Source organism: Barbus barbus, assembly GCF_936440315.1.
Source record: "Barbus barbus genome assembly, chromosome: 20".
Taxonomy (NCBI): Eukaryota; Metazoa; Chordata; class Actinopteri; order Cypriniformes; family Cyprinidae; genus Barbus; species Barbus barbus.
Genome location: NC_136748.1, coordinates 22,133,018 through 22,157,323, shown reverse-complemented (window position 1 = coordinate 22,157,323; position 24,306 = coordinate 22,133,018). Strand labels below are relative to the sequence as shown.

The 24,306-nt window shown below is 37.1% G+C and overlaps 1 protein-coding gene across 1 annotated transcript; it reads right to left on the bottom strand.

The window, feature by feature from the left end:
* Positions 1–1,905: 1,905 nt before the first annotated feature.
* Positions 1,906–23,916, bottom strand: LOC306886551 (endoribonuclease Dicer-like). The gene is given in 28 exon segments (XM_079443738.1): positions 1,906–2,223; positions 2,225–2,341; positions 3,678–3,753; positions 3,933–4,095; positions 4,749–5,017; positions 6,186–6,954; positions 8,861–9,013; positions 9,931–10,756; positions 11,616–11,791; positions 11,967–12,072; positions 12,175–12,357; positions 12,479–12,632; positions 13,522–13,735; positions 13,903–14,082; positions 14,552–14,691; positions 14,773–14,848; positions 15,400–15,532; positions 15,615–15,769; positions 15,851–16,093; positions 16,188–16,320; positions 17,076–17,548; positions 17,653–17,821; positions 17,988–18,148; positions 19,002–19,136; positions 19,284–19,411; positions 19,523–19,676; positions 23,460–23,648; positions 23,829–23,916. Coding segments are annotated over 27 exon segments (5,766 nt in total). The 5' UTR covers positions 23,574–23,648; positions 23,829–23,916; the 3' UTR covers positions 1,906–2,057.
* Positions 23,917–24,306: the final 390 nt, after the last annotated feature.

Here is a 24,306-nt window from a genome sequence, read left to right as displayed (position 1 = left end):
AAAGGATGAGAGAGTATAGATGTTAACTTACGTAAGTGTTACAAGGTTGAAAGGCACCACTTTAGAGCAAACTCCATTTGAAAAATTCAATGTCAGTGGGAATGTATTCTAGTGCAAATAGTCGTGAGAATATAAATGTATCCCCCTGTAAGGTGCTGATGAGCGTATACAATACTGTGCCCCAATGCCATTCAGATTTGTTAAAAGGCAAATATATTTACCAATGTTTTATGATAAGGCCAAACTATTCGCAAGGGTCTTCTGAGGTAGCAATGCCTGGGATTATGTAACTTCAGGAATAGTTTGCCCGTAACATAATAACTGAGGCATAGACAAAACGAGGGGGGGGGGGTAGCCTTCAAGATGTCAAAATTTACTGGGGTAGAAATGATAGATAAGGGTGTCCTGTTTTTTTTTACTATTAATTTATTGACTGAAAAAAAACAATTGGAGTTAAATTAGAGTTGGTAAGACTGCAAGAGAGGAAAGTGACAAAGGCGAGATGCATGGCTTATAAGAATGTATCAGAGTGCAATCTATCGATTTTCTCAAGTGTTAAGTAACCCTTCTGATCAGATGCACAATGCAAGGAAAATCCGAGCTCATCAGAGAGGCATCAAGCTTATGTGCGGAGAACTTTTTTTTTTCTCAGCATTTCCCCTTCAAGCATAAAAACCATAAGAAATAACAAACGGGAAAACAATTTCTACAGCTTGACAAGCTGACAGAACAGAAAACCAACCCAACAGATTTCAAAAAGGTAAAATTAAGAGGTAATACAGTTACAGTGCAAAAAGATGAGAAATAAATTCAAGCTTAAACATAGCACCAAAAAAAAAAAAAAATGCATGCAATTAACTGAGGTATTCAAGTGAAGAATGCCTATTAAAATTAAAACATTTAGGCTAGACAAGAGGCTACAACACATTTACACTAAAACAAAGGCTGGTTACCACATCTCCAAATGTGTGAATGTTGAGGGATTGATTTAACAGGTGCAACCTCACAACACTGCATCAGTATCGACTTTGGTAAGCGATGCACGTGAAGTCATCTAGCGAAATATCAGTTTGTCCTAAAGACGGTACGTAAAGGTGCTTTGTGTCTTACAGAATTATCCAATCCTATTTTTCTCTTTACGTTTTTTTTTAAATATAAAATCTGCAGCATATTTTCCCAGGTGATATGTCCTCCTGTTTCGTTCGTGTCGTTATATCAAAACTAAGTCAGTCAAGTCAGTCTATGGAGACATCTAATGTTCATAAAGACAGTCAACTAAATATCATCAATATCAGTATCAAAAGACATTACTGAAACCCAAGTATCAACGAATGTCGTAATAAACATTTAATATCATATTTTTTTATATAACGTAGCTCTGTGACGTCTATACAACCCATCTGGTTGGCTACACGAACATGCATCCTCAAGTGCCGTTTACAAGTGTGTTGATTACAGTAATCGGGAATGTCAAATGCCCATCCGTCTTAAGGATGCGAGGGCATTTCTCTCTCAATACAATACAGAGCTAAATGATTTTGCTGTGATCTGACAAAAAAAAAAAAACGCTCATGACTCTCGTCAAAATAAAGCGGACCCTAGAGAAGTGCAATTGTTTTTGATTGAGAATATATATCTCAAGATAGAGAAAAACACTTCACACCAACACCATCTTTCTTTCCGTGTGCCCTTCCTGCCAAATGGCAGCAAAACTGGCACTAGTGCACAGATTGAGGAATTTTGTGTTTTTGTGTCACTGTCTTTTCTCTTGTTTTGTTGATACCTTGGAGTTTAAACTATGTACACTGTAATACTACCTATAAGCTTTAGCTTTTTTTAACCACTACCACGAAGTAGAGAATATATATTTTTTAATGTTAATAAAAATAAGGAAGGGAGAGCGAAAAGAAGACCTGACCTTTTTCTTAATTGCAATACATAAAAAAGCACTCGTGATCAAACAAAGCTGGGGAGAAAAAAAGATTGTGTTTGCGCACGTAAAGAATAAAATGAAATATGAACCCTATGTGAATTATGCTGAAATCTTTTGACTCGATTCATTTGAGTTTGACAACCCCAGTGAGAACGCTGTCGGCCACGATTCTTGGCTCGGCCGTAAACTGGTGCCGAGAGGGTGTTTTTGACAGGTGCGATGGGGTGTCTGCTGTCTGAAGCTCAGTTGTTTTGGACCTGAGGTTGATTGGCTTTGAGACTGCGGAGGGCTCGGCGGGCGGCCGCTGACTTGGCTATACGGTAGCTGCGTCCCACACCTTTGAACTTGCCTTTGCCCACCACCTCCACCGTCACCCGTACTTTTCCATCATAGGTTCTCTCCGCAGGGCTGTCGGAGGGAGAGAAAGAGAAACAGAGATATGACTATTTAAAAATGACAATGACACAACAACAATAATTATAGATAACTACATATAACTACAAAAACCTGATAAAATAATTAATAAATACATTTTAAGATTAATTAAGTTTTAACAACAATTAAGAATACTATATATTATACTATGTGGTGTACTTGTGGTAAAAAAAGAAATTTACCATTCACAATATAATTTCTAACATTTCAGTATCTTACCTGGGCTGCAAAACAAAGAGCTTATATTTACTTTTTTTAAATGTAATTTACAATAACAACAACAATAATTTAGTGCCGTCAAACGATTAAATCGCATCCAAAATAAAAGTTTTTGTTTACATAATGTGTGTATGGTGTATATTTATTATGTATATAAAAATACACACACATGCATGTATATATTTAAGTTGTTTATATTTTAAATATATATATATATATAATATAAATTATATGAATATAAACATATACATGTAAATATTTGAAATATACTGTATGTGTGTATTTACATATACATAATAAATATACACAGTACACAATAAATATACACAGTACACACATATTATGTAAACAAAAACTCGGATGTGATTATCGCGATTAATCGTTTGAAAGTACAAAAAATATTTATCAACAACAATAATAATTATTATTATCAATACTATTAAGAATAATTAATCAATACATGTATATAATATAACTTATAATAAATATTATTTTTTTTATAAAAATCTATTTTTAATTTTTAACAATGAGATTAACCAAAACATTTGGATACATAGACTACAGAATAATAATAATAAATTAAGATAAATTAGGTTTAAGCAACCATCAAGCATAATTTATATTGTGCTGTATATTGGTAGTAAAACAAATGTACCATTCACAATATAATTGGCAAAAATTACTTTAATAAATGATCTTAATTGTAATAATAATAAAGTATATATAATTAATATGAATAAATTAATATTTTTAATTAATATAAATTATATAAAACTACACATTTTTGATAATAATATTAAAAATAATTCCCACAAAGCTAAAATCCTCATTTAGTGTTGATACTGATACACCAAAGCCAAAATGTTGGTATCAACCCAGCCGTACTCATGTTACAGCTTCCAAACACTTATAGGGACGTTGCAGGAACGAGATTCCGAATTTTTTTAAATGACCTCATATTGCTCTGAACCACACACTGATACAGTAACTTTTACAGTATTTTGCACATACAAATTATGGCTACTGTGTATGTATTTTGCAGGTAATTATGTTACAAGTTTGCTTGCGTATAAGGGAAAGACATTCCCACCTGAACTTAGCCGTCTCCGGTTCCATCTCCAGGAGTTCACGCACTGGGGATCGAGGGACATTAGCGGAGAATTTTTCTAGAAAATGAGGCGAAAACAAACACAGAGCATTTCAATCTGGCATTTCATCATGTATAAAAATGGCACGACGTTTGAAAATGACTGAACTTATGGTCTTCGCCACATGAGCCGGCAGACAATCAGACGGAATAGAAATGCAGAACTGATTTACTCGTCTGTACGTCTTTGGCCCTTACCTATGAGCGGCCTCATCATTGGATAATACACTTGCCAAACTGTCTCAAGTGACATCCCGCTATCCATGTAAATTGCACCAGCTAGCGATTCAAAGATGTCTCCCATTGCTTTGGGGACCTCGATGTCTTCCTCCTTCTCCTCATCTTCCTCCGATCGGCGAAGCTATGAGAGAGCAAAAACAATTACACTTCTTTTTTTCCCCCATTCACATACTCAGAAAATAAGTGTTTCCTCTCAGGACAGAAAACTGTGCTTATCCATGTCAAATTCACATCCCCAAACTAATCACACACACAACAACAGCAGAAAATGGTTTGCAGAAAAAAAATAACTGCGGTCGTAACTTAAAATGTGAACTGACAGCATTGCTGTACTGTAATGGTATTTCCTCTCAAAATGAACTGCGATCAATTACTTTTAGTTTTATGCTTAAAAGACCTAAATGTTCAATATTGGGGACAACATTACCCAGCTATGTAATTAAGGGGAACATTACTTATTTTATTCAATTTGTCTTTCCTCTTTCAGTATCCAGTGTTGTCCCTTAGGCATAAAATGCTTTCCAGTCAAACAAGACCAGATTCAGTGCCAAGATAACCATTTCAAAATAAATTAAATCCAACTGCATTTTTACAATCCAAAAACGAAAACAAATACAAACACATACCAGATTCCCGATGACCGCTAGTGATAGGATGTCACGGTACTAAATCTTTATGAAATATTATCCATATATATGCTGACAATGGCATAAATGAAAAGATCATTTCCAAGGCCTAATATCTTTAACAGATAACTGTGAGATGATAGCTCACCTCCGAATCCATTCCTTGCATTTCGTTCTTCTCCAGCTGAAATTGCACAAAATCATCGATCACGTGGAACAGTTCGGGTGAGACAGCTTTGAAGTACTTGTGGTAATCGTACTTGACAGCCAGGGAAGCAAATATGGTGTTGTTGACGAGTGCAGAGCGCAGGTCGGTCAGCACGCCTGGAGAGTGCTGCCGGGGATCTTCATAAAGGTGCTTTGTTATGAGGTAGTCTAAAATTGCATCACCAAGGAACTCCAACCGCTGATAACAATCTATTCAAAGTTCAGAGTTGAACAAATAAGGTTAAAAAGAGACCATTAATATCACAGAACAGTAATACAACAGGGTCACAACACAAGACATATGAAGTGATTGTAAAAAAACACAACTGAAAATATAGTAGTTCTTGCCAGGTGCAACAAGAATGCAGTGCAAAGAGTGCATGCCGATTAATAGACAAATGATTGAGCCGCATCTTTCAAAAAAAAAAAAAAAAAACAAACTCATGAATTATTGGTTGAATCAAATATACTGATCTAACTACACCAGTCTGATTTTTTTTTTGATGTAATAAAAAAATAAGCTGAACTGAAAAAGATAGCTATATAAAAGTTGCTTGGCATTCCAGTACTAAATATTTTTTGTAAATTATATGCAATATATTTTCTGTGAGTAACTCAAATCAACTGTGGAAATGAATGTTAACTACAAAAAGTTATGATATAAAGCATTTTATTATATACTTGAATATAATAATCATTATTATTTTATTTTAAATATAATGTAAAACCTTTCTTTAAATGACCACTTATTACATAAATATATAGTAGTACAGATAGTAGTAGTAATAATAATAATAATAATAATAATAATAAATTATAATAGTTAATTCTAAATAGCTTATAAATCATCAAGTTATTATATAAATTTAACAATAATAATAATAATAATAACAACAGTAATAAATTTAAACAATTGAATATAATATTGTATATTATGACATTCAGTTGTTAGATTGAATTTATTATTAATTACAATAAATAATTTTTATATTAATATTGTATATTCAATTAGTTTTAATAAATTTATTATTACTATTTGTATGATCATGATTATTATTTAATAACAATTATAAGTTAATTCTAACAATAAATAATATGTTATTACATTAAATTACACATTTAATTTATTATTATTTTTATTATTATTATTATTATTATTATTATTATAAAACATTATAATAATACTTGTATTTGTTGTAATGGGTGTTCATTTAAATAAGGTAGTATGAAAAAAATTCCAAAAGCAGTACTGTTTTTGTTTAGTAAGGTTAGGAGCTCGGTGGGAGCGGGTGTTTCCTTAAAATTACTAAAGGAAATATTGTTGGACTCAGACCACAATCCTAAAAGAAACTGCGCTGTGTAAATAACGTCCACGGACCTGTGATGGTGTTGTAATGATACGAGGCGTGAGTGAAAGCCTGCAGAAGATATGCCTTGTTTTTAAACGTGTAGTTTATCTTCTTTTCGAAGTTCTCGAAGCCAGAGATGAGGTGGTTGAGGGTCCGCTCGGCATCCGGGTGGTCAAACATGCAGCGCGGAGGTATCTTTAGCCAGCCGTACTGCAGCTCGGCCGACTCCCCTGAACTCTGCTTCTCTGCTGGGAGCACCTTCAGGCCGAGGGAGCACAGGAACAGCTGGGCCGCCCTCTCCCCACAGCTGGTGAGGTAGCACCCCAGCAGGGCCTCCACACAGTCAGCTATGCTCTTATCGGCGATGCACTGCTCGGTGTGGAGGTCGTAGGAGATTGACTGCTTCCCAATATCCGTGCCACAGTTTTCCTCGGAGGGGTTCCAGAAGCCCACCACGAAGTCATCCTCCTCGCCAGCTTTGCTGGGGTCCAGGTAGCACATGGCGTCCCAGGAACTGTAATCAAACTCGTCAGCGCCGCCGTCTGGGGAAAAGTGAGAGTTGTGGGCTTTTTTGGGAGCTTTCCATTCGTAGCCAGGCTCAGCTGGCTGGAGGGAGATCTTCTTCCCGAAGGCGCCGGAGCCAATCAGCATGTTATCGATGAATCTGATGTGCTCATAATAGTACTCCAGCTCATCTTCCACATTGACCTCTTCTTTAGACGGCTCGACCTCCACATCCTCTGCCTCGTCGTCGTCATCCTCATCATCACTGGCTTTTCCGTTGGCCAAATCTTTATTCTGAGAAACAAAAACAGATTTCCCGATGTCTTCGAGCTTAAACAAAACAAACCAAACAACATCACGAAAGGAACGTTGAGTCCAAGAACCCTGTAAAGCCAAGGCTCAGTATCTACAACAGATTTGCAAAGATTACAATTTAAAAGTGTTTTAGTTCAACCACAGTATTATGTTTGCTCAGGAGAGCTCTAACAGAGCCGAGGCTTCCAGTCCAAGTCAATGACTCATCCAATCTAATGTGATTCAAAAGCTGAAAAGTGCCCTGAAAATCTTTTCTTTTTTTTTTTTATCATTGATATGCCATAACGCTGACCATATGAGAAAACGTCTGTTGCATATTCATTAAAATGTTAATACCCTTGACACCTTATACTGTAATAATACATGGAAGTGACACTTAAAATTACAGCACCCGAGGCAAATTTAGAACACTCGTACCATACACATACACTCTGAACCACACAGAGCGACCCAAAACATACAGCCAGTCTCTGTCGAAACCATGGAGAGGGTTGGTAGAAACCAGAAACAGAGTTCTTTCCATTTTTCATACTTGGTCCTCTGCACATGTCCTAATACATCACATATGCTTAAACACAGATGGAAAACTGTGGCTTCTACTTAATATTTCAGATATTTCATTTTAAATAATTGTGGCACCTCTTCCTGACCTTCCATGCTTCTTTGAGTTGTCCCTTGGGTTAAGGGCTGCAGATATTTTGAATTCCATGAAATATTTCTGCAACGTGACAAGGTTTTAACAATCTATAAAGTTGCAAATTCTAGAATAAAAGTTACTTTTGTTTCGACAATGTGAAAAACATTAGGGGATTGGAAAGATTTTGTAATGTAAAAAAATAAAAAAAAGTCTCAAGCTCACCAAAACTGCAAGTATTTGATCAAAAATACACAAACTGTTATTGTGAAATGTTTTACATTTTTGATATACGTTTTATCAGCCTCTACTCCAGAAATCATTCTAATATGCTGATTTGAAGTCAAGGAAACATTTCGTATTATTATCAATGTTGAAAACCATTGTTCCGCTAAATATTTATGTGGAAACCATGACACCTTTTAAGCTCAAAAGAACAGAATTTATTTGAAATATAAATCTTTTGTAACATTATAAATGTCTTTGCTGTCAATTTTGATCAATTTAATGCATCTAAATGAATGCATTTAAAAATATTTAATGGTAGTGTATCTTCAATTTATATAGTTACAAAATACAAATATTACCCTACTCAAATTTTAAAATGTTCTTCCCAAAATATAAAGCATACATTCATACATTGAGATTTGTTTTTAAGATCTTCATATTTGCACATGGTTTGAATGATATTTTAATCTTAGGTTTATTGTGTGTTGTCATTGCATTATTATTAACGCTTTTTACTTTACAAAAAAAAATACAATTTGTTCAAGAGTCATTTCCTAACTCTACAGAAATTTCAGTAGGTTGGCATTACTATATTTAATCTAAAATTAGTTAAGCTGCTACCTTTTACATTATATCCATTTCTTGTATGTAGAGGTTTGGAAGTAATGGTCCTGGAGATGGCGAGATGAAGTGAACTGAGGAAGATTTGTTGCCATTAGGTTTTAAATCAAGCCAAAGGTGTGTCATACTGAACTGACTATTTCTAATATTTTCCATGTATAATAAAAACAACTGCATGAATAAATTCCTTTCTGAAACCAGCTTCACCCAGAAAGGATGAACCTGCCCCCTAGTGGCAATGACAGGACACAGCTGCAGCTCAACCCTGCCAAGACCTTCCTCAGCTGAAGGCACAGAGCCATGTAAACAAACTTGTAATTGTGCATGAAGATGCATGTGATATTGGGTTAAGCTTGACTTGAGCTATCAGGTAAACAAACGGAGACGCTCTCTGACTCATACCTCATCTGAGTCCCACTTGTCTGTGCCGTTTTTGTCCTGATTCACGACGTAGCCCGGGGGAAGCCAGTTTACAGGGGGATCAAATATGGATACCACCATTCGACTAGGAAGGCCCTTTTTCTTCCCCAGGCGATAAAGGTTACAGTTGCTGACCTGGAGACATTGGAGCAAAAGAAGTTTGTTTTCCCGTATAACATGTGAGGCAAAAATAAATTCAACATTATTCAAATAAATATGTGGCTTTATATAAATGGTAACAGTAATTTAAATAAATGTATAATCTTTTCAATAAAACACCAGCAACTGCAAAGCGTTGTGTGATGAAAACCAAACACAGTTCAGTATGCAAGTCTTCATCGGTTAAACTTTAAATGGTGAATATTCTATCAGCACAAAAGCAAAGGGAAATTATTTTACAAGACTGAACTTAAAAGTAATTATCTAATTAATAAAAAGTAAACATAAAAAGCACAACTAAAACTGACATTATCTATAAAAAAATTAAAAAGCCAGGAGCTGAATTAATTTTAACCTAAATAATGTAAAAGTACTTAATACATAATTAAGAAACACATAAGAAATTTAGCATTACGAATATTTAATTAAAAATATTACAAATAACCTTTTAAAAAAAATTACAAATAAATTATTTAAAATTAATTTCATACACTGAAAAAAGTAGGAATGGACAACAATTTTCTCAGAAATTTCACAAACTAACAGTTACAAAGAAACAGCAAGTAACACATTGAGCTAAACATGAAATATCGAAGTAGAAAAACTGAAATTGCATTTTCTTGTAAAATTCACTTTTTAATTTACAAGTTCAAAAACTTTTTCAGTGTAATAACAATATTTATTAATGAATATTTATGAATAGTGCATACTACGGAGTATAATTTTTAAGAATATTTAAAATAAATTTAAATTTCAAAATTAAATAACTTGATTTGCAAATATATAAGATTAGTAAAAAATAATTCTCATGTAAAACTTGCAATGCATTATTACATGGTAATTTTTGCTTTGCAGTTACTCTAATGATCTCAGTCTTTGTAGCTGAATCTTACCTTCTTGCTTCTCATGTATGACAGCCTGCCCTCGTGGGCGTCAGGGTAAGTGCAGAACAGGTAGGTGGTGATGGCGTGTTTCAGGAAAGAGTCGCCCAACATCTCCAACCTCTCCAGATTGAAGCCGTCACTGGCGTTGGAGAGGGTCAGGGCCTGCAAGATGAGGCCGGGGTTGGGGCCCAAGGTTTTGGGAGAATCCCAGGCTGGACCTGTGCAGGCTGATGTAGATGTCACGTCAGAGACCTCTGCTGACACTTCTGAAGGTGCTGTGGTGCTGGTTGCCGGCTCTGGTTTGGGGCAACGGTTTGAGGTAGGTTTTTTCACATGTCCGTCGCAGAGATCTGAGTTCCTGCCTGGGATACATTCATCGCTGGGCTGGGGCTGTGGCTGTGGCTCGCCGGCTGGGGAGGGCCGCACAGGAACTGAGGTAGTGGTTTGTGTTGATAGGTCACTCTCCAGAGGGCCCAGCTGAGAGCATTGGCAAATGTCATGTCTATGTGGAAGGTCGTCGCTATCGCCCCGAGTGCCGATAGGGAGGTTTCGAGAACAAACGCAGTTGCTCTTGTCTTTGTTCGGTGTCTGGAGATCAGTCGCAGGGAGCATGTAGGTTTCTAGCTTTTCATCTGGTGTGTTGCAGTTCTCACAGGGGAGTGCGCCCTCTGGAAGCTGGGAGGCCTCAGTACTGCAGCCCTCCAGGGCAGTGTGGTCTGTATCTGAGCTTGTGATGTGTTTACAGTGATCGTCGTCTTCCATACATGCACTGGGGCAGGAAATGAAAGACTTGCTGTCGATGGATTTCTTCCATCCGAAATCCAAATTTGGATACCTGGGGTTAATATTCAATGAGATTAGGACTCAAATAGGAGCACTTTCTTTAATGCCAGATTCTTTCTAAGATGTTACCTCACAAATGAATTGGAACGCTTAATAAAGCCTTATTTTATTTTTAACTCTCTGTGCCACACATATGACTAGAGTTACAAATGAATCCAATAGAGTTCGATGTTAGCATGTTGCTAAGCTAACTATACAACACTAATAAGAATAAAAGTATAAAAGTACATTGCACATGCCAATATAATCATTTTGAAATTAGTGGCAGATCACACTGGAATTTTTTGATGATCAATGACAATGCTGATATTATTGACAGGGTGTGACAGTGATAAAGTTATGATATTACTATTTAATAGTAAATAAATTCACCATTAAAATAATAATTTGTATTATTTTTTTTTTAAGTTGAAAAAATTAGCCTGTAAAATATTTAAAATTAAAAATACTTTTATAATGCACTCTGGTGCAGGCATTCTCGGTGCTGTCAAAATAAAAGTCCTGCATTATCAGCAGTGTCAAAGTAGAGGTCCTTCTTCGAAATTTATCGGCTAAACAGAAAAATCTTACCAGCCAATGCCAATTGAACAAAAATGTGGCACATAATGGTCAATATATCAGCCTCAGCGATATATCGATATTTTTAACCACAAATTAGAATCAACCATTTTTAACAATGCCTTTTCTCCACTGCAAAGCATATTTTCGTATGATAATACATTTAGAACAGCCTTTGCATCAAGATTGCGCCAATAATGCCTTAATATGATGTCTATGGATAGAGCTCACTAGGTTTTGGAAAAAGGGAAAGTGTGTTATGCATATAATTTGGGTATTTTTTTTTTACTGACCTGAAATCAGGAGGCAGGGTCTGAGTCCCTACACCAGCGTCAATGGCTGTCTGAGACCGCAGCTCTTCGGCCGTCAGAAGGCAGTGAAGTCTATAGAGAATGCTGGGAAGGCAGACGGCTTTCCTCCACAAAGAGGCTGGGATGGGGTGAATGGCACAGAGCTCCGGAACTAAAATCTAAGCAGACGGAACAGAAATACAACCAAAAGCTGTTATCTGATGTGGGTCAAACCTCTGTTCGTTCGTTACTGCTCTCAGTGGGAGGAAATACTCAAACAAACGGTGTGATTAGACTTAATTCAGGTATGATGGCTTATAATTATCACCACAAATTCTTTCCATTAGTTAATACCTGTTTGTTTTGTAGACTTTCCCACTTGGCCTTTCTCTTCTCCGCACTGCTGAGAGGAAGGGCTTTCCCCTTTTGATTAAGGTGCCGGGGAGTTAAAAGATTCAATCTACAGGAAAAGACCACCATAGACATATAATGAATTTCTTAGGGAGCAAAAAAAAAGACCACATACCAGAATTAGTCTTTTTATTTTTTTTTTACTTCCTACCTTGAAGATGTGTGGTCCACATCCAGTAGGGGCTGGTTAACATTAGACAGGTCCAGGTTGTACTTGGTTTTGTAGTACTCCGCAAAAGTCTCATACTCTAGAGAGGGGAATTTACTGAGCGGGGTTAGGTCTGTGTAAACGTCAGCCACGTAGAACCGATGTGGCTGGTCAAAATTACGATACCTTAGAGGGAGGAATGGGACAGAAGGGTAGAGTTCAACTTCAGTAAAAAACAAAAGCACAGTACAAGTCATCAATGAGAGCAAGGGCAATAAGACTCTGAGTTCACAAGTTACTTTTGTACCTTGGAATGATGACAGCATCCTGGTAGTCCTCCAATTTGAAAATGAATGGGTTTTGCTTGGTGTACTGAGTATTTGGAATGCCAATGCGTGCTTCAGACTTTTCAATATCCTCCATGAACTTGAAATCCAGGTCCAACATATTGGAATCGTCAACTAAAAAGAACAGAAGTTATACGACTAGGGCTGCAACAAGTGGTCAGCTAATAAAGATTTTATAGTCAATAACTTGGAGAGCAGGGGGCTGATGGTGGAGATAAGACATGTAAAATAAAGAATAAAGGAAAAAAAACCAACAACAACCATGTAGACGCTGTTAACAACTGTGCACTAATCTGGTAAATCTGCACCAGAAATCATATTTTCTCTAAGACCAGGTAATGCTAATAACAATGAACATAAGAATATGACATAGTGACCAACTGTATACAGCAAAAAGTTCGAAATCAAGGATTTCAAGTTTGTTACTCATTTGTGTAAAACTGCACACTTCAGATGATCTTACAGCTGGATTCACTAATGTTTCACTAATTTGTTTTTGGAATTAAATATTTATTAGATATTTAAAGACTAGTTTAAATGACAAATGCATATTTTCAGAATCCAGACAGTATACGAGAAAGCTAGTGTAACAATTGTATCATTTAGTTTCTTTGTTTGACAGTTTTCTCTGTAATAATTTATTTGACAGAACTGTTAACTAATGATGATGAAGAATGCAAGGTCCTGTGCATGTAAGTGCTGTCAAAATAAAAGCCACGGTGCTGTCAAAAAAGTCCTGCTTTTCATTGTTAGTTGGGTCCGTATGCTGTGGAATGGATTGACTCGGATGATTTTTATTTATTTTTTTAATCGAAAAAATGGATCTGGAATGCCCATGTCCCATAAAATGTGTCATTTTGTCCAAATAATCAAATAAATATTTGACAGATTCATTGCAGATCTAGGCAAGACCATATCCTAAACTGACAATCAGAGGAAGGACTAACTTTAATCTCATATGCAAACAAGACAAAATCTCGCTGTGACTGACTGCAGCACTCACCAATGTTGAGAGGTAGAACGCAGTAGGCAAAATCTGCCTCTACGGCCTTAAACTCCAGTGCTGGCTTTTCCAGACGGAGGATGTGGGAGAAGATGTACTGGTGCAGACGTGTGATCAACTTCAGCTGCTCCGCGCACAGAGTGAAGTCAGACTTCTGCAGCTCAATCGAAATGGTCACCTCACCGGAACGTGTATACACAGGGAAGTGAGGGATCTGAAAGTTCAAGGCAAGTTAAAGAATTTCAAAAAATAATCAAATGAAGGATACATTTGACTGTATTATAAATAATTATCAAAGTATTTCACAATTAATAAAAATTGACAAGTTCTTCTCCAAGGATCTGCAGATTCAGAAAGAGAAGTTAAATTAAAGGTGATTACCCGAGGTATTGGTTTCGCTGTCAGGATGCCAAAACATCGAGTAGTGTCCTCCGGAGGGTACAGCTTCCTCCGCCGGAAGTTGAGCTCATCAGGAAGAGGGGTGGTGAGGACCATCCCTATGACGTAAAGGTAGCAAGGCTGCTCTGGCACAGGGTAACACCCCCGCAGACACTCTGGTATCTACAAGACAGGAAACCCAACATGATTCTGTCCCTTCTACTCATTGTACTTTAAAAATAAAAAAAAAATAATAATGAATTATAATGATCGTAAAGATGCTAAAAATAATGATTCCATTTCCAATTTCTTTTGAACGTTCTTTTCAGAGAATCCTAAAATCCTCCAATATATTAATAATCTGACAATAAAAAAAAAGTTTCTTGAGCACCAAATCAGCATATTAGAATGATTTCTGAAGGATCATGTGACACTGAAGACTGGAGTAATGATGTTGAACGTATAATAAATTACATATATATTAAAATACAAAACAACTCTGTTTCACTGTATTTCTGGCCAAATAAATGCAATAAAAGCACGAGAGACATTTTTCTCAAACACTTATTTTTCTCACAAACTATGGTGGTACCAAGAAAAACATGAATCCTGACAGACTTTTAAAACGATATTTTGGGTTCATGACACTTACGGCTTTTGGGTAACACTGTCTCCGTTTGGTGGAGCCTGGTCTTCCTGGCACGTTCGTCTCCTCCTCATCATGCAGGTCCAGCTCCTCCTCATACTTCACAGTTTCCTTTCCCACTGGCATCAAATGATCATCCAGTTCACCTAGACACGGGCATCACACATCTGTCAGCGACACTCAGAATGCATCAGAATTGTCATATATTTGGACTTTTTCATGCTCACCAATTTTGTGCAGCCTTTCACAACAAAGAAGAGCGACAGCTTTCTCTGCAAGTCTTGCACAATTCATAGTTGGCCCCTAAAGGGATGAAGAAACATCAGACGTTTTACTTTCAATAAGGAATTTATATAAAAATGGCATACATCATGTCTTCTAAAACCTGTATGACTTTCTTCCATGGAACACAAATTGTTTATAGCATTAGTCCAAACCATTCTGTTTCATACAATGAATGTGAATGGTGACCATGGCTGCCATGGAATTTTAAGGAAAAAGTGTCAGTGAAAAATTAAAGTAAAATTTCAGTATGTGTTGCTCACAAAGAATCACATGGACATAAAAGGCTTGAAATAAAGCACTCAAATAATATGGACAACTTTTTTGGTGCTTTTTTCTTTTTTGGAGTTTGACAGCTCATGTTTTCCATCCACTTCCATTGGAATATGGATAAGAGCAGTGCGAACATTCTTCAAAACATCTCCTTTTGTGTTCCATTGAAGAAAGTCAGTCTAGCAGGTCTGGAACAACACAAGGGTGAGGAAATTCTGACAGTCTGTGTAAACCTCTAGCAAAGACGACAAAATCAGAATATTTCGAAAAATGTTAAATATATTTTGGCAAGAACTCACGGTGACAGGAACTCTGAGTGGTGAGTTAATGGGTAGGAAGAGTGTGGATTGATAACCTCCAGTCTTCAGCTCCAAAGTTTTACACTTCGGAGCAAGATGAGTGAATGGATCACTGGGCAAACGTGCACAATATCTGCACAACACACAAAAGCATTTAAGCATGACATTACGGGCAACAAAACATAGCAATCTTTGATTCAGAAAAGAGTATTGACCTGTTGACGTGCCCAATGGCTGTGTTAATCGTGACACGTGGGCCGCCATCCTCTGAGCGCAGGACGTAAGGTGGTAGAATGTTGTCATCATCAGTCACAGGCTCCAGCTCAAACTCACTGCATTCTGCTGACTTCGAGCACTTATTTCGGAGGATCTAAAAGACGTACAACTCTTAGAATGACACATTTTAATGTACACGCAACTACTTTCAGGAAATCTCATTAAACCTGCTGACCTTCTCTATGGCCTTGTAGGTCTTGAGGTCTTCTTCAAATGTTTTTGTCCGTTCGCTGTCAGCTAGCATGATGTAATTGGAGACTGGAGCCCGGGCGCGACCTTTGGATTGCACGTATGACCGGTACTCAGTCGGCAGGTCAAACCGAACGACCAAATTGCACTTTGGAATATCAACGCCTTCTTCCACAATGCTGGTTGCAATGAGCAAGTTGGTTTCATGGGCTCTGAACTTCCTCAGGACCTGGACCGTAATATCAATAAGCAAAAACATTTATGGTTAGTCCAAGCTAAAGAAATGGCACAAGAGATTTCCTAGGACTGCCGAATTCTCTTACCTCCTCTTGCTTTCTGAACTCCACCTCCATTTGTTTGTTGCGAGGCTGGTTTTTGCCGATGCTGTGACCTGTGATGAAGTTGCTACTGATGTAGGCCAGCTCTGGATCCTGCTTCCCTGCCTCCTTGATAAGCCTGATAAACACAAATAATACAGGGTGCATTTAAGTACCTTTGGATAATTTAAACAAGCAATCTGTTAAATATAACTAAATATATTTAAGATTCAGGCGATCAAGCTTTTACATTTTTTTAAAGAAATGAATACTATTATTCAACAAGGGCACACTAAATTTATTAAAAATGACAATACAGACATTTAAAATATTTCAAAAGATTTCTAATTCATATAAATGCTATTCTTTTGAACTTTCTGATCAAAGAATATTTTGGAAAAAAAAGGGAATGTTTCTTGAGCACCAAAATCAGCATATTAGAATGATTTCTGGTCATGTGACACTAAAGACTGGAGTAATGGCTACAGAAAATCCAGCTTTGCCAACACATGAATAAATTACATTTAAAAATATATTAAAATAGAAAGCAATTATTTTAAATTGTTATACTATTTCACAATATTAAAGTTTTTACTGTATTTTACTCAAATAATAGTTTTGGCACAATCAAAGAATTTTTATACAGGCTATTTCAATTACCTTTGCCTTCACTCAATATTCAGTTAGCATTTAAATCGCAATAATAAATGAATAACACTTAATTGTAATCTACACTGAATCACAAAATAAAAAAATATAAAAAATCATACTGTACATTATAATATTGTGATTTCTAAAATTATTTTTTGCATTGAAAATTACTGATTGTAGTTTTAGTGCATTTATTATTTGTATTGAGCTTTTAAGACAAAAAGAGAAGCACTGCAAACAAACCTGTTTAAAACAACCGCTGTATATCGCCTTTCCACAAAGATGATTCCGCAGAGGATGTTGGTGAAAGGCGATGGAAAATTAGCTTCGGGCTTCTCCTTTGCCTCCGCCTCTTCATCCTCATCTTCGTCCTCAGAATCGCTCCAAGAAACATAATTGTCCTGATTGCGATTATTGTACCACTCCACACTCTCAAACTGCTGCCGTTCGAAAGGCTTGTATTCGTGGAGAATCTCCAAAAGTTTGATGACCTTAGGAGTGACAAACTTCAGGTCTAGGGAAGCTGGAGAGAAATGCTCCTCACATAAGGCGTGGATTTTTCTCAGAATGGTGTCTGTGAACAACAAGAATTTGCGGTTCAGCTCTTCCTGTTCATGTTTGATATATTTCTGCAACTCCCGGACCATGATTCCCGCAGCTTTATCGGCACACCAAGGGCCCAGCACAGTTAACACGGCACGACAGTCATTCAGCACCTAGGTATAAACAATCACACAATCAAAACACAGTTATTTGGAATCACTGCAGGAGGTTCCTGTCAAGAGTGTTGATGCTTTAATACAAGATCCTAAAGGAGAACCTGTTTAGAGATGAATGTGGGATCTCTATCTTCTCGATGAGCAGATAAGTTGCAGTCATTAAGAAAATTAAGGGCTTCATCCAGCTCACTCAAAAGCCTCTCAGAAAGCCCACTCTGATCCTGATACAGCCCACAGTCCAGCACAACCTCACGAGGCTGGGAGGCATACCTGGAAGTAAACGCATGCAAGAAACATCTACAATAAATGATACTTAAAGGACATATAAACAGTCCTATTGTGTAAATTAGATACAGACACTTTTACCAGGAAACAATTCTGTTCTGCAAGCTGTAATAAAAGCAAAAATACACCAGAACGGAAATCAGAAACATACCTATCAAGCACCACAAGATCAGTGGCAGTTTCTGCATTGCTCTGCAGAATCTTCTCCAGGCTCTGAATCTTCTCCTCCAGATCACAAGGGTCACATTTGCCATTTAAAATGGAAGCAGTCAGACCCAAAATGCGAGGACAACCTGGGCAACCCTCACAAATCTGTAAAGAAGACTGACACTGTTTAATAAAGCATTATAACTAGGTATTATCATCAACCATCTTGAATTAAAGTTGGACAAAGCCCTCAAAATTGACAGCAGTAATTAATCATGAAAATAACTGTGTAATCTGATTAATATTTCCAGTAAATGTGTTTTAATATCATGAGAAAAAACATCCATCTCAATACATGTCTTCCATAGTGATGGCCTGCATTTTGTAAATTAGCAAGTGTTATGACTAAAATATTATACACCTAAGAAAAGATCACACATTCAGAGAAGCCAAAGCATCTGCATTCAGCCCGTCTTCAAAGTTAAAGGGATAATTTGCCCAAAAATGCTAATTCTGTCATCGGTTACTCACCTACATGTCATTGCAAACCTGTATGACTTTCTTTTTCTGCACAAAATAAGATATTTTGAATAATGTTGGGAACCAAACAACATTGAATCCAATTAACTTTCATTGCATGGAAACATTACTCAAATCTTCCTTTATGTTCCACAGTCAAAAGTAAGTCAATCAGATTTGGAGCGAGGGTTGAGTAGATGACAGAATTTTTTATCCATCTATTTTACTCTGAACATAGGATGTGCCACTAAGTGTTAGCCATCAAAATAAAAACATCCCGTTTTAATGGGTTTCAGATATGCAACAATATCTTATCAGAGTGCCTATGTTCAATCTCCAGGACTAAGTACATGCCCATTAATTCTATAATAACGGATCGACATCTTTTTAGCATCTCTGTGGAGTGACAGTTAGATGAGACCTCTATCATCCCTCTCTTTACACTGACAGATGTGACTTCATAGCACCCGTTCAATGCTGTAAAAGACTGCAATTTCACCTTCATTATTTCCCGATAAGGATGGTCTGTGATTGCAAGATGGCATTCGTCAAAAACCAGTAGGTTGATTTTTGATAGTGGCAAGACTCCATTTTCTAACACATGCAGGAAGATGTGGCACGTCATGACCAGCACCTGAAAGAACAGACATTATGGAAAAAAGAGGGATGAGGACGGAAGGACATGACAGAAGAGAGACTGCATGATGACACCTCATCAAACCGTTCAACAATTATATGAATAAATTCATAGGCACATTAAATTGAACACGTATAATCACACCTGATTCTCTATCATCTCTCTGTTCCACATCTCCTCGGGCCATGATGTCATGTCTTCTGACATGTAGTCGCCTACCTGGAGATCAGAGTGGGTTCTTACAGTAGATGCTTGCTGAACCACAGATGATGCTTCAATCCGGAAAAATGAACAAACCAGAATTCAAATTAATAAACACACGGAAAGAGTTTGATCATGTTTTGATGTTTTTACGCGACATGGCAGGCTAGACAATTCCTCACCTGCATTCAGCAGGAAAACTGTTCTCTTCCCATTCTCTCCACGGATTTGGTGGGAGAGTTCTTTGATTAGGAGTACTGCGATAAAGGTCTTCCCTGAGCCAGTATTTAAGCAGACTATAGTATTGTGTTCAAGAGCTGCTTCAAGAAGTTCAACCTGGTGAGAAAATACAATTAGGTAAAACTATTCAGAATCAGCAAAAAGTTTTAAAAGTCTGGGGTCAGAAAGATTACACCAGAGCGGAAATCAGAAACATACCTATCAAGCGCCACAAGATCAGATCAGCAAAGGTGCATTCATTTGATCAAAAGTGACAGTAAAGACATTTTTAATGTTATCTTTCAATTAAATGCTGTTCTTTGGAACTTTCTATTCAACAAAGATTTTTTAAATAAAATATAGAATGGATTCCACAAAAATATTGCGCACGACTGCTTTCAGCATTGATAATAAAAAATGCTTCTTATGATTTCACTGCCAAATCTGCATATTAGAATGATTTATGAAAGATCGTGACACTGAAGAACGAATTAATGGCTACTGAGAAAAATCAGCATTGCCAGTACAGGAATAAATTACATTTTGAAATACATTAACATATAAAACTGTAATAAAATCGTAATCATATTTCACAGTCTTACAGTTTTTATTGTATTTTTGATCAAATAAATGCAGCCTGGTAAGCATAAAAGACTTTTCAAAAATAATAAATAACGTATAAATAATATGAAAATATTTGTATTGTAATGCAAATGAATTGTGATTACTTTGATGCATGATTTTCATTTCATTTTCAACAAAACAAAAAAGGAGATTTTTAGCTAAATGTCCAAGCTGCTCTTTTCTATACAATAAAAGTAACAGGGCGAGTGAAGCACCATCAAAAACATTAGCTGCGTTTCCACCGCAGGAACCAAGATCTGAATAAAGTTCTGGGTAAAAATTTGCCCCTAAGAAAGTACCTGCTCACGAGGTAGTATTTTTTCAATGTTCCAGAACTTTCAGGGGTGGGACTTGGGCTGAACCTGCTGATTGGTTGAGTTCATGCAGCATTGTATTTCAACAACCTTTTATTTGCACAATTTTTTTAAAATATTACTGTTATTGTGTCATGAAATGTAGTTTTAAAACGCATTTCAGGCAAGAATGCAGTTGTTTAAAACACAAATCTGCGGTTTATTTATAAAGACAGCGCCTATTTGAAAATGTGATTCGCCGATTTCGGAGACGTGAGCTCCAAGCGATCAGCGGGCGCTCAGTGCTCATGTTTCCCGACAAGAGCAGCCTCAACTCGGCTACTTCTTCTGACATTGGCCGCTGGCTCTGATGTCTCTGTAGTGGTTAAACGTATGACATAATTCGTTTTGGGTAGGTCAAACAGGTAATCTTTGGTCTTTATTCTATTAATATGTTCAAATGAAAACGAAAAGAGGCAATACTGATTATAATATTTTGTTTCATTGTAATGTTTGTAAGTTCCCTGAACTACATTTCTGTAGCTATTAATATTTCAATGAACACGAAAAGAGGCAGTGGTGTTATATATTATATTTTGTCTTATTGTAAAAACAGTGAGGAAGATTGCAGTAGCCAAGGCGAGCTGACTGATGTTATCAAGTACACTGCTCTTTGCAGAATTACCGGACTTGCGTCATCCCGTTTGCGGGAACTCACACTCCTGAGTCGAACTTGCGAAGTCCGAACTTCCGAGGATGCAAGTCCGAAATTTGCGTACTTGGTATTGAGAAACGCGTGCAAACCTTACGACACCAGACTATTTGCCTATTCTTCACGGTACTTTAGACCGCAGACAGCAACAGGTCTTGGGAAAAAAAGTTCCTGGGATAAATTTTTCCAGGTAATTTCAGTGGAAAAGCAGCTATTGTAAAAACAGTCCATATGACCTGTACATAATATTTCAAGTGTCCTAAAACAATAGCTTTGCGTGAGGAACAGCAAAACATCTTCACACACCAGGTTAAGTTGAAAGCTATGGCAGATGGGAGGATCTTCAGTGGTTAACGGCCAAAATTTCCATCTCTTCCTCACAAAAAGTTATAGTATTTCTCAAATATATTTGAAATATAGTCCATGAGCTGTACAGAGTACTTGTATGCTACTTTAATGCAGTTAAAAGCACTCAGAACTAGCTTAAGGCTACGTTTACATGAAAACAATGTAGACAAAAACTGAAAAGTTTTTCCCTTGCGTTCTTAATAACTTCACGTATACACGACAACGTTTTCAAAACGATTCGCGTTTATACATATCCGCGAAAATGGCCAAAAACGCTGTATTACATATGCCAGGCCAGTAGTTGGCGCTGTCACCTTGTTAGTAAACAGTACCTGAAGGAAAATAATGATTATATGATGCGTCTCCACTGTTGGTTGTAATATTGGTAAAGTAAATGCACACTTTTGCTGAAGAAGTGTTAGCAAACTCTTGAGCAGCAACAACTAACCATGCACTCTGCCATTGTTGTGTATATTTGTTTGCACTTGCCTTCGACATGTACTGCACATGACTACATGCCTAACACGTTTTACGTATGTGCATGATGTCACCGTTTTCAAAGATTCCCATATTGGGTGTTTACACTGAAACGATAGTGGCGGCGTTTTCAAAAACTTGCACTTTGAAACCTGTTTTTCAAAAATATGCGTTTTCAGTCCCCAAAATGCTGTTGTTGTGGCAAAACACATCAAAAGTAGGGGTGGGCGATATGAGCTAAAATTCATATCACAATATTTTCCACTGTCTAGACCAGGGTTCCTCAAATCTTACCCTGGAGGTCCAATCTGCTGCAGAGTTTAGCTCCAACTCTGATCAAGCTCCCCTACCTGTGATTTTCTAATGATCTTGAAGACTCTGATTAGCATGCTCAGGTGTGTTTGATTAGGGTTAGAGTTAAACTCTGCAGGAATGGTTCAGATTTGAGGATCCCTGGTCTAGACGATATCGATATTATATCGCGATGAGAGAAAAAAAAAAAAATTGGAATCACATTTTAGTAGACCTTGGCAAAATTAGAGGCAAAATATGTATTTTAACTAGAAAAAAACAACTATATTATATAACTAGTAAAAAAAAAACATGATTTCAAGATCTAAGGCAAAAATAGAATGGTCTGACTTTAGATGTGTGAAATTATGCTACAAAGGCCCGGGTATACTTCACATTCCGCGTTCCGTTCCATCTTGTGCACAGCCATGTTCGCACAGCTTTCAAAGTATACTCAACCGTGGATGAGTGCGGATGGACAAGCTCGACATATGCGCAGTACCACCTACTTGACTTGCGCCATCTCAACATTCACCTCGCAGTTGGTCACGGACTGGCCGCGAGGTCTCAAAAAATTGCCTGCACGCGCACGGCTGTTCACGAGCTCTCCTGATGATGAAAATTACATAATGCGGAATTTACTTCCTATATTTCAAGCATTGTGAACGGTGTAGCAGTGCGCTGCCTGCTACAGTATTTTCTCTCTTTATGTCCGTGTTCTGAATCTCTGTCATGTATTAGCGGCCTTATACAGACTTAGTAATATTACCACACAAATAACATTTTGGGAAATTATTGTAATCCAGTTTGTGTGTCGTTCCGAAAAGCCAATCGTGTGTTTGGAGCAAAAATTATCCGGTTTTGATTTATGTCCGATCAAGCGGGGCATCTCTCTCTCTCTCTCTGATGATGCAGTAACGACCGCGGGAAATTAAATAATAATCTTTGTCTGTCCATCCAATGAAATCCTTGCATATGTAACGGTATCCACGGTATAGCAAAATCCATATCAAGGCATAACATAATACCGGTAGTCACGTTAATATATTATAGTATAGCGCCCACCCCTAATAAAAAGTTTCCTGTTTTTGGCTGAAAACCTTGTTGTGTAAACGGCCCCTAAATATCAGAGTCAAACCATTTCAAAAGACTTGCCTGATATTTCCTTGGTGTGTATATGTTGTCATGGATAGCTTCCTGTTGCCACGGGAGACCGAAGAAGGGCCCCATGGTCGAGGAGGCAGGGGTCACCAGCTGTAGGCCGGCCATGCTTAGAGACTGTTAAGCAGGGGACCTCCAGTCATCCAGTGTTTATCTCATTGCATCATGGCCTTCTAATGCTCACTGCAAGAGACAGAATACGTTACATCAAATCAATAGGATGTCACAAACAACAGTGCTAAAATCAACTGTGTCACGTTGCTGTTACGTCTTGTGGTATTTTGAGCGATATGTTATTTAGCTCTTTTTAGAGGCCATCTGGATCGGGTGGGTTACTGATTATAGATGAGAGTGTTTACTCACAGTGTGTATGCTTCCCACTTTGCTGTGTGACCAGGCCTCACTTATTCTGGGCATCATTATCAGAGCTCTTAAAATCAGCTCATTCTTTTTCCCCTCGAGTTACTCTGCTAGGAAAAAGAGATATACATTAAGAATCTGCACAACTGTAAAGCAAAAAAATAAAAACATGTGTTTTACATATAGAGCAAACAGGTCTGAGATTATACTGTATTTATCCATTTATCAAAGAATGGAATTAAGCAAGTACATTATTACAATGATACAACAAAAAAATTTGCTGTAGGTAAATTTTACTTTTGGCTATCGGCATTAGGTTGAGTAAACTGTTTGACATGTAAAACGGCCAATAGTTTTGGTTTTACAAGCCACGTAAGGCTAAACTGACAGGAAGAAAGACTAAGTAAAGCTGTTTTAGTAAGGCTAAAACATAATTTTGCCATATCTAATGATTACTTAATTCATAGTAATCATAATTTAT